Source organism: Anabrus simplex, chromosome 1, assembly GCF_040414725.1.
Source record: "Anabrus simplex isolate iqAnaSimp1 chromosome 1, ASM4041472v1, whole genome shotgun sequence".
Taxonomy (NCBI): domain Eukaryota; kingdom Metazoa; phylum Arthropoda; class Insecta; order Orthoptera; family Tettigoniidae; genus Anabrus; species Anabrus simplex.
In genome coordinates this window covers 888,756,592-888,768,939 of record NC_090265.1, presented here as the reverse complement: position 1 = coordinate 888,768,939, position 12,348 = coordinate 888,756,592, and the positions used below count along the sequence as shown (strand labels likewise).

Below are 12,348 nucleotides of genomic sequence, written 5' to 3'. Positions count from 1 at the left end.
GAACTTATCTACATATATATATGTTGTTCAACGGACTAACTACAACAAATGGTGGCTTAGTTCTCGCTTTTGTTTTCCCACTGTTTTCGTTGTTGTTGTTGTAAATACGGAGTCTTCCAGTAATATTTTATGTGTGTATTATGTGTATATTTTGGTGTGTTGATGAGGTGCTCATGCACAAATTTTATTAACAATATAGTTATTTTAGAATCAGTGGAGTTATTGATGAACCTAGGTGCAGTTCCTACCTATTTAGCAGTTTTCAGAAGGTTAGGTAAGGGTACCAGTACGCAGCATTATGTACACGCCCTGGGAGATAAAGATGCTCTATCTAATTTCGAGGGATCCATTCTGGTGAACTCTGGCGCCCATACCATGGACATTGATTAATTATTGTTATTAATTTTATTAATTCATTTTATTTCATTTATTTTATTAAGTTATAGAGTAAGTTTCTTTATGATCATTTATGATTACTATTATTTTATTAATATTAACAGTAAAGTTTCAACTATTATCTAATTATTACTTAGGAATAAACATTTTACACTGTTATTATTCAATAAAGCCTTGATCTCTTCTTTCATTCATTAAATGGCTCCAGTGTTTTGTTTCAGTTCTGTATGGCAAAAAAGAAAACATCGAAGATTTCCTTACTTGCCATCTGGAAATCTGCCAATGCTAGCTACTAGTATCCTGAAAATGTGTGCAACTGCAGTCATGTTATAGTTAACAAATAGTCTTAGATGTTCAAATTGTAACTGTACAAACAGAAGAGAATTATGAATAATGTAACATTAAATGCATAATTCCACAAAACTAACTGCAAGCTGCAATTTTTAACCTTATATTAGTCACACCAACTCTAAATCACACTCCGTAGTATAGGACTTCCACAGAATCTATTTGAAAATCTTCTTCACTGCTGCCATTCATTTTGGAAATTATTACCAATGTGAATTTGCACATTTCAGAAATCCGGCAGATGCAGAGGTGATGGAATTTTGTCTTGGTGGAGTTCTTTTATGTACCACTATATCCACGGCACAAGGGTGATGTATCTGAGCACCTTCAACCACCACCATACTGGGCAAGGCTCAGACCCATCAATTAGGGCCCAGAAGGTTAGGGCTCTATCGTCTGAGCTAGTCAGCCTAGCCTTTATTTCTTCACTTTGCTAACACTTCTACTAAATGAACTTATTAGCATCCAATTTTCATTATAGTAAAATACCTGTCTGATAGGCTGAGAAGGTCAGTCAATAATTATATTTAAGTTTTTGATTATAAAATAACATAAAATACAAAAATGTGGAATCACAACAAATAACTGCAGTCATATCATCAAGAACATCAACTATTCAAAACCAGTGAACACATACCTTCCAAGCTCTTGACAACAAGCCCAAGAAGCTTTTTATCGAGGAAGCTGAACGCTAACTGCTGGCCCACAGTGAAAGCCTGACCAGAAAACTGTAGAATGAATTCACGTGCCATCTGGTCAGTGTTGTACGGTTCGAGGGTAGTGCTGTACAAGAAAACATTCCACACAACTGAATTTCATATCATCAAAAACAAAACAGTACAACATCCACCAAATGCAGTTTTATTAACTATTCTGCACACTCAAGTTCTGGATACTTGAACAGTAAGACATTGCAGTCTGAGGAAAACTACCATTATGAATAAAATCATGAGTATATTCAATACATGGGAATAGTATCATTGTCATTAAATGTTTCTGAAATTTTGTTGATTGTCAAGTAAATGTTGACATCAGGTAATAGGAAGAGGGAGACAGGCAAAATGACAGAACGGAAAAAAGAAATGGTTATCTTAGATAAGACTGAGCACTTCTCTACACCTGACAGCAGCTGATGCCCAACTTAGGTATCTCTAAGAGCAAGAAAACAACACTATGTTTAGAGACTTCAACTGTGGAAAAATCATCAAATCTGGTTAGATGGAGGAGGATGTAAATGGGAACACAGAAATCCATGTTACAGGTTTTTTCAGGAATTGCAGTGGTCACATGTACAACCACTGGAAAAAAAAAGTGAAACACTACATATTTCAGATAAAATTTAATGTTAGTCTATTTAAAACCTTGTATAAATGAAATGTTATGACATTACAACAACAATAATATGACAATGTATCACATGTTAATCAGCCCATTTCGGAAAATTCAGCGCAATAATTGATAAACATTATTGATCATGACACTCACAACGCTGCATTCTATAAACATGGCAACTACTGTAATGTACGCGTAGGAGTGCTCCATCTACATCTCGCATAAGCTGCGTAACCGGTAGCATATTTAACCCGCTATTTTTAAAACTGCGGTTAGAGTTTGGATATACATATCAACAGCTACGTCCATCCGGAAGGTCAACAAATGCATTAATTCATTTGAAGCAATGATGAAGGACTTTGAAGGGGATCTTCAGTTGTTAACCAGCTCTGCCAACCCCAGGGAAGAGTCCCTAGATTTGCTCAGCAAGGATTTCCGAGACTTCAGAGGCCCATCTCCTCTGAACTTGCCGTGCTGAAAGAAGAGCTGTGCAAGTTAGCATGGCAGCAGCTCGACAATCTAGAAGAGTTCATTGATGAAGGAGAGCAATATATATATAATTTATTGAAAAGGTGGTCCCTCTTGTCAATTTATTTCTTACAACTGTACTTCAAAACTGAACAAAAATGAAATTTATAGCTTATAAAGCCATAGGATAGGGCAGCCTCAGCGCTCAGCAGCTGAAGTGGTTACCGCAGGCAATCGCCCCACAATACCCGCTACCATGAACATACCGTGTGGAAGGTGAAGCGGCTGCTGAAGGGCATGTAGGTACTCATTATCAAGTCCCTCACTAAGATCCATAAGATTATATTAAATCTGGAATGGGACATTAGAGCCATCGCACGCCTGGACCCAAGACTGACGCATTGTGATCCACCTTCCCAATGGGACGAAAAGATCCATCTCTACTGTCACGGATATGGACGGCATGAAAAATCTGCATGATAACAGTGACAACTGGTATAAACCAATACAACTAAATATTTTATTTGTTTGTTATTCATAAGTGTTTCTATAAGTGTATTGTGTGTATGTGTGTGTGTGTTAAAGGGGGTCAGTGGGTGAATTTATTAGAATGTTGAAGTAAGTTGCCTGCTATTTCTGCTATACTATTTCATTAACATCCAGTTACACAGCCTATCCAGAGCTCACTCCACTGACCCTGGCAACCCACCCCTCTCACCCAGTCGCATTTCACCACATGCATTCTCCTCAAACAGGCAATATCTCCGTCTACCAACTGTTTATAGTGCTGCCACATCAGCATTTGGCATTTGCCTGGTGTGAAAATGGGAAACCACAAAAAAAAAAAAAAAAAAGAAAAAAAAACAAACCGATGTTCAGGGTTGCCGACAGTGGGGTTTGGGCTCACTATCTCCCGAATGCAAGCTCACAGCTGTGCACTGCTAACCGCACAGCCAACTTGCTCGGTAGTAGACAAGTTTAACTCCCTTGTGATCACTCTGTATGATAAACATGCCCCTAAACAATAGATAAAAGGGCTGCCTGGCCGAGGCGGTAAAGGCGTGCTCGGTTTGCCCGGAAGGACGTGGGTTCGAATCCCCGCCAGGAGGTTATAAAATTTAAGAAACGAGATTTCCACTTCCAGAGGTGCATATGGCCCTGAGGTTCACTCAGCCTATACCAAAAATGAGTACCAGGTTAATTCCTGGGGGCAAAGGCAGCCGGGCATAGAGCTAACCACTCTACCCCATCACGTGCCGAGGTTAACAATGGTGAAGCCTTTACCTTCCACTCCTCCAAGGGCCTTCATGCCATGTATGGAGGTGAAACAATAGATAAAAGTTACTTACCCATCTTGTCCTTGGTCAAATAGTGAAATTAAAAACACGATGGCCCCCTGCAATGCACTTTTTTCTTTTTTTTTGCTAGTTGCTTTACGTCGCACCGACACAGATAGGTCTTATGGCGACGATGGGACAGGGAAGGGCTAGGAGTGGGAAGGAAGCGGCCGTGGCCTTAATTAAGGTACAGCCCCAGCATTTGCCTGGTGTGAAAATGGGAAACCACGGAAAACCATTTTCAGGGCTGCCGACAGTGGGGTTCGAAACTACTATCTCCCGAATACTGGATACTGGCCGCATTTAAGCGACTACAGCTATCGAGCTATCGAGAATTGTAGCTTTGTTGATGCTTTAAGCAAACTCGTGACCGAAGCAACTTTGAAAACTATAGCGAAATCAAATTAAACAACTCATTAGAAACCTAAAATTTACTTCCATACAAAACATGACTGCAAATATGAATACTAACAGTGCTTGGAACATGCTTCATTCCTTAGGCATAAGAAAACCTCAGCAACAACTCCATGTGGTGGACATACCACCTGATAAATTAATATTTTACTGAAGAAAGAATACCATCTAATGTTCTATCCAATAAAAAGCCAGGTGAGCGGATGATATCCCTGTAACTTTCTTACATAATATTATTGGTGCTGTTTTACCAATCATTAACCACATTTTTAACTACTGCATTACGAACTGAACCTTTCCTTCACTATGGAAACAAGCCAATGTTATCCTTGTGCCTAAGAAATCCGACCCCTTCCAACCACCTGACTACAGATTAATTTCTATTCTAGCTGCAATTTCTATGCACTTCAACAGATCCCCCTCAAGTGACTAAGGGCATACGACACGCAATGGACCAAAGACTGGTGACAATACTTGCTCTCCTCAATTTCAGTAGAGCATTTGAAACTATAAACATCCAGACTGTATTAAACAAGATGAAATCATACTACTTCGACCAATGAACTATTGATTCTTTTCACTGTATCTCAAATGTCACGCACAATGGGTTATAACCCTTGATAAAACCTCTCACTGGCTAACCAGAAAGGCAAGCACCCTGCAGGGCAGTGCTTTAGGCCCTTCACTCTTTATTCTGTACATAAATGACTTATCTTCTAATTTAAAGAATTGTAGCTACCATCTTTATGCGGATGACTTACAAATATACTGTCGTGTAAGACCTCTGATTTGCCCCAAGCCATAACAGATATCAATGCTGACCTTCGGAAACTTAATGCTTACTCCCTGAAATATTCCCTCCTCCATAACCCCTCCAAGACTCGAGCAATAATTATTGGCTCTCAAAAATTGTCGACAACACTAAAAGACAAAACTATTCCTAAAGTTATTCCTCAAAAATTGTCGACAACACCACAAGACAAAACTATTCCTCCAGTTATACTGAATGGAAGAGTTATTCCATTCAGCCAAACTGGCAGAAATCTTGGAGTGACAATGAACAAAACTGTAAATTAGTCTGATAAAATATTTTCAATATTTCATTATCTTAAACAGCAATATATTGACATGTAACGTCAAACTCCTACACTCACTAGAGCTCCAATCCTCGACTACGGTGACATTCTTGTAGATGCAACAACGGAGCAGGCTTCTAAACTTCAGTGAGCGCTTAACTGTTGCCATAGATTTATTTACAATCTGAGTTATGATACATCACCCCATACTACCAGACTATTTCATGGCTGAAACATGACAAAATACTAACGTATCACATATTAATAGATATACCGACTGCTCACAGAAGGCAGACCACTATGCATTTCTTCCCAGCTCAAGTATTTGTCCTCTTCACAGCAGAAATACCCACTCTAGTTCCTCCCTTTTTATTCCTGTTCACCGATCCTCTACGTATTCTTTTGTTACGACAGATTCCAGACTGTCAGTGTCAGAAATGCCACCTCTTTACTTAAATGAAGACTGCTTGCCGAGACTACCTGCCGAATGCAGCTAACTGTCTGCCTCTGTAGTGTAATGGTTAGGGTTATTAGGTGCCGTCATCAAGGGCTTGGATTCGATTCCCAGTACTGTCAGATATTTAAGAATGGTAGAAGGGCTGGTATGTGGTTGAAATGGTACATGCAGCTTACTTCCACTGGGGATGTGCCCAAAAACAGCCGCACCACTTCAGGATGAGGACAAGTTACTTTACTAGCCGACTAATTTGCATGGCCGAATGAATGACAGTTAGAAAACTGTAATGTATTATTGTGTAGATTATTATTTACGGGTCTATATTATTATGCACTCTTAAGCTCTGCTCCCAATGATGTATCACTATAGCGGTTAAGTGTAAGAGAGGACCAAGAACCCTAACGTCGCCACCTACAAGAATAACCACGAACAGCTGTTTTAAGGTTTCATGCTATAAATTCCTGTGCTGCATATTTTAGCGGATATTACGGCTTGTCTACAACAGTTAGTCTCACTTCTAAGTCAGGTCACAACGGCTCTTTCACCTAAAAACACAGCAAGGGTTGTGGCATTAGTGGAAGACGAGCACAGTATACGCTATGTAACAGACGTTATAGGCACATATTGTTCTGATGTGCACAGAACTATTGAAAGGTGCAGAGAGGACAATAGCTACACCAGGAGGCCCAGCTCTGGTCATAGGAGAAGCACTAATGAGCACAATGATTGCTTTTTTGTACTGCAAGTTCTCTGTGATCAACACACAATAGCTGTGGAGGCCAGAAATTGTTTGCAGCAAGTACGGGGAACAAACATCAGCAAAAATACAGTAAGGAGGAGGTTGTATGAAGCGGATTTAAAGTCCAAGAGGCCTGCCAGAGGACCACTGCTTACACATGAGCACCATGCCTTTCTGATGCAATTTGCCAACACCCATCAAAACTGGACAGTGGAGCTCAGTGCTAATTACAGATGAATCCAGATCCTCATTGAGGCCACCAGATTGAAGGGAAAGAGTATGGAGAAAGTCCAGAGAATGCTATTCACCCTGTACTTCCTCAGCAAGGACATCGTTCAATGTAAGCTCCATGATGGTCTGGGCTGGGATTACAACTGATGTGCGCACAGAGCTTATGTTCATCAAGAATGGAAGTCTGACAGCCGACCGATAAATTGAAAAGAATTTAGTGGATCACGTGGTGCCTTTTGCACCTGTCATCGGCGAGAACTTCATCCTGATGCATGACAATGCTCGCCCACATGTAGCCGTTTGTGTACGCGAGTATCTAGATGAAGTTGGAATTGAGCGCATGGTGCGGCCTGCTCGCAGTCCCAACCTAAACCCAAAAGAGCATGTCTGGTATATGCTTGGGAGATGTGCTAGGAGTCACTCTCCTGACACACTGACTCAACTTTGGGCTGCACTCCAAGCAGAATGAGAGCATTTGAGATTGCAGCCTGAGCATGCCTGATTGAATCACAGCTGTAACTGCAGCCAGCAGTGGTAATACCCATTACTGAAGCAATGGAAATTTGTTAAAAACATGTCGACAAATGGACTGCAGGCATAGATATCAAGGATAATTTAATAAAAAACCACCTATTCAATACTTTCCATGAAAATCATGGGTCAAATAAGCCCCAGTTTTAATATCACCCTTTCTCAAGACTTATGATCCATTTCATTTTATTTTGAACATTTTAAGTTAACCAGAATAGAACTGCCAAGTTAAAACATATTTAATTTAATTTAATATTTTCAATCTTGACCAACCTACGATCAACAATCAGTTCAAATCTCCACTTATTGTTGACGACACATCCTGTCAACAGACACGGTACGTCAAGAACATGATGATATAGGGGTCACATAAACCCCGATATGTAATCCTCTTTACCTAAAAGAAGATCCATTTTAGTTTTGGACATTTTTCATATTAGATAGATTAGGACCAAAAAACTTAACTGTATTAACTTATGTTACCCATCTTAAGGGTTCATTAATGTTTGTATATATTGTATATAGTGTATATATTGGTACGTTTATATTGGTTAAAAAGGTCCCAAACCTTGACCTAAAGGTTGTATACAGGCTGAAGATGCCCAAAATAATGGGTGAAACATGTACCTGACCTAAATAAGTCTACATAAAATCATGTAGATAATAACCACATTAAACGTGGAACGTATTGAAAAAAAAATGGAAAGTATTGAATAGGTGGTTTTTTATTAAATTATCCTTGATATCTATGCCTAACGTCATCTTCAATACAGAACAATAATGAGAGTTATTACTTGTAAAATGGACTGCATACGAAACTGTGTAGAGCTCCAGGTGTCGACATTTCCACATTCATGTTGGTGGACTGATGTGATTGTCACGATCAAGAATGTGTGTCAATTATTGAGCTAAAGCTTTTCAAATGGGCTATTTAATTAGAAATATATGGCCATATTGTTATGTCATAGTATTTGATTTTTACCAGGTTTCAAGTGGACTAACATCAAATTTAGTCTAAAATATGTAGTGTTTTCCTTTTTTTGCTGGTGAGTGTATGTGTGGCTAGAGTGTTGGTAGGAAAACTAATGAAGGAGCTGGACAGAGTTTGCAGATGTTGGACAGTAGTCACGATGACCTTGAATGGGGTAAGACTTGTTGGAGGGGCTGCCGGTGGAAGCTGCAGCTGGAAATATGTTGACAGCATTTGCGTTCACAGGGAAAAAAGCCACAAGGGAGTGGGAGTTGCTTTTGGTAGCAAGCAAAATTTTTTCTTGGGTTTGAAGGACACCTGAATGTGACTGTCCATATTTTTGGAAGATCTTGGGTGCAGGGTAATGTGACTGTCCATATTTTTGGTAGATCTTGGGTGCAGGGTACAGATGAGAGATGGCTGAATGCTTGCTTTAAAAATGTGAATTTGAGCAGACCAAGGTAAGGGGTTATGAAGAGTACTGGGTTTGATTGTTTGGGGAGGGCTTTGGGGACTGAGTACATGGCTTGGAAAATTTAGCTGTCTCCCCAAACGTCATAAGCACTCTCTCTCTCTTCCTACTTAACACAACCTAGTAAAACATATCCTTAAATACAAATGCAATGAGAAGAAGGCTTCCATCTAATCAATACTTGTAGTTTTAATTTTCAATTTAATAAATAAGTATTGATTAGGTGGAAGCCTTCTCATTGCATTTGTGTATAACATCAATACGGAAATGAAACTTATAGATTATGAAAACATTGGTTTGGTAGGGCAAGTCTTAGCCGCTGTGATCTTATGGGCTGTTTTGTGAAAGATTAAGTATTTTGGTTTACTCACACTTATGATCATTTTTTGAGATAAAGCCAAGTCCGATAACTTGTTTAAGTCACAATTTATATCTTCCATAATTGGTGTTCCGCTTAGTCCTTTGTAAGATAGTATCAGCAAATAATTTACATTTTTCCTTTAGTGGTAAAGATTGTATGTCATGAAGACAAATCAGAAATAAAATAGGACGTACTACCGAGCCCTGCAGTACTCCCGTTTTAGTTTGTTGCATATAACTTTTAGTACCATTAATCATCACATATTGTGTCCAGTTTGATAAATAATTCTGGAACCATTTGTGTGCTAAACCCCTAATTCCTGCTATTTTTAACTTGTTCAGAAGTATTTTGTGGTCAACTAGGCCAAATGCTTTTTTGAGATCTATGAGTAGCCCTGCTCCTAATTTATTTTCATCCAAGGTCTTTTGAACATCTATCACAGTATCAAATATGGCATTATCAGTTCCACTAATTTTCAACAGAATTTAAACCTTCCTAAACAATTTTCGTCAATATACTTAAGAAAATTTAAAACTAGTGTAATTTGATAAAATCTGATGTTCTTTCAAGAACAAAACATGTCATTCTTTGTTTAATAGTGTGTTTTCTCTAACCGTATGTTATTGTGTTAGATCACGGTTTGACAGACCCTGACGAACTTTAAAGTCACACTAAAGAATCCATTACAACCGTCATAAACTGCTAAGACTAAGGAGCAACACCTTTTTCCATTCTCTTACTTTGTCTCATCTCACCTCTCCCTTTATCTCACAATCAACAATGATCATCATTATACCTATTCTATCTTCCAATGATGAAGGCTGCAACTGAAAATCTTGGACCCATTTATTTTGTCTGTGTGTATTCTACCCACGTGCTGTTCTCCATCCACTTCTATATGTAAATGTTTTGCTATTGTTAGTTTCCTTACCTGAACAAATACAACTTTCAGAAGACAGGGGGTTCAAATCCTGTGTTTAAAAGATTTTTCTGAAAACCATTCTAATTTCTAATGGCCTTAACATACATCAGGGTCAAATTTTTCCTCACAGGAGTCCTGTCACATGAAGGGGTCCAACGATGCAGAGTTGGTATACTTAAACATCCAAATGCCAGTGACTCTGCCATGGATTACACTTACTATCAAAGTAACAGAATGTGAAAAATAAATCCTCCACTAGGGTTGGCACACTCCTATAACTCTCCAGTTTTCTCTTCAAGTAAAGTTATTCTTTACTTCTAGACAAGCTCCCACCAACTTGCAAGTTTACAAATACAAAAAATTGAAAATTCAACACTAACTTGAGTGAAACAATTTGCCTAGGTCACTAGTCGAGTCCATTACTCGATAATGCTACCAGTAATAGCAGGGCCTCAACTACAGTTTGATGGGATTTTACTTTGAAGCCATCTAGAATGCCTGTGAATCAATGTCAACATTCTGTTTCACTCTACCACATGATTTGCCAATACATCAGGAGCCAGGTCATGTGCAAGTTTTGATTAATAGGCATAAAAAATTCTTGTGAAACACACCTTTATGGTCCTTAAATAATTATGGACATCCTCCTGCACACACTGTTTAATATGAACATCACGGTTTCTGAATAAGGGAAACCATATTTAGAATCCATTTCTAATTGTGAGGGTGCCACTTGAACACATGATAACATGGAATATGGAAGTATATCTCTGTTCCTAGATATTACTTGCTTAAGTGAAGAATAGATGGTTTTGCATGTATAAGTGCTTACAAAAACAGAACAAATTTTGAGAGCCACTTTTGCAGTGATGGGTAACATTCTGGTGATAGCAGTTTCCAAAAGTCAGATCCAGGATCTGAGATGTGTTGATGGATAGATCATACTGAAGTTCACGTAAGTTCTAACTGCAAACCCAAAATGCAGAGTATTATTGAATCCAAAATATAAAGACACAATCTTTCAAAATTTTTAAAATGACTTTCCAACTCAAGTCGCTTCTTCAATAATTCCAGCACATTCCCCAAATTCTATGCCCTCTTCTGCCAAAAATTTTCCACAACAAGAGAAATGCAGCAGATTATTCTTCCCCAGCTCAGACCTAAATAATTCCAGTTTTTGAAGAAACTGTCTACAAAGCTAATGATTCCAATTATTGCCTGCTTCTTTCCCAGCAATTCCAAATTTTAGATATTAGGGTGTTGAGTAATATCAGCGACAAAACTGAAGTTTAAGATCTCATATTTTTGAGGTCATTCAACAGAATTCTAAACGTGTTATATAAGAAATTTGACAATTTCACATTGGAGTTTAAAGAATAGTAGCAGACACGTACCACGGCTAACCACCTTCCTACAGTATATAGAAGCAGGTCCCCGTAAACAGAATCTGTCTCCTTCAAGAAGGAAATACATTTTCTGTAATAGATTTTGCAAGTACAGGGAGGATGCAATTAAGGGACAAATGAGTTTTAATTTGACATTTTTGAATGACTTTCTGCCAGCTGGCCATCACTACTCTACCAGTAGCAGAGAAACAGATCCCTGTTGGGCGATCTATGGCTGAGTTTTAAATTTTACTCCTTCAGACAACAAGTCAAACACTTAAGACTTTATTTGCTTTACGTCGCACCGACACAGATAGGTCTTACGGTGACGATGGGATAGGAAAGGCCTAGGAATGGGAAAGATTCAGCCGTGGCCTTAATTAAGGTACAGCCCCAGCATTTGCCTGGTGTGAAAATTGGAAACCACGGAAAACCATCTTCAGGGCTGCCGACAGTGGGGTTCGAACCCACAATCTCCCAGATGCGAGCTCATAGCTGTGCGCCCCTAACCGCATGGTCAACTTGCCCGGTCACTTAAGACATACTAAGACTATTTTGTCAGGGATATGCACTAACAATGAGATAGATTCATATGCGCACAGATATTACAATTTATCGAAGTGTACGCCTATGATCTCCACCAAATACCTTGTTTCCTTCAGCCCTATATCTCAAACTGTTCAATTAATTGAACTTGCTTGTGTTGCCAATCTTCACTGATACCTCTCTAATGGAACGGTGTAAAGTAGGAAGAAAAACTGATATCAACAACCAACAGACTGTTATATTATATTTTATTTATATTAATATGCATTAAAAATTATTTTCAAAATTATTTAAAACAAAAGAAAGGAAAATACGGGATATTTTATTCTTCACTATTCCAAAAGTTGCTACAGTTTAATATTT

At 38.6% G+C, this 12,348-nt stretch overlaps 1 protein-coding gene across 1 annotated transcript in view; it reads right to left on the bottom strand.

The window, feature by feature from the left end:
- The window catches only part of LOC136857696 (vesicle-fusing ATPase 1), a 241,275-nt gene that overhangs the window by 194,712 nt on the left and 34,215 nt on the right, over positions 1–12,348 (bottom strand). The window contains exon 4 of the mRNA XM_067136554.2: positions 1,382–1,527. Within this exon, the coding sequence (XP_066992655.2) occupies positions 1,382–1,527 (146 nt within the window). The remainder of the gene's footprint in view (positions 1–1,381; positions 1,528–12,348) is intronic.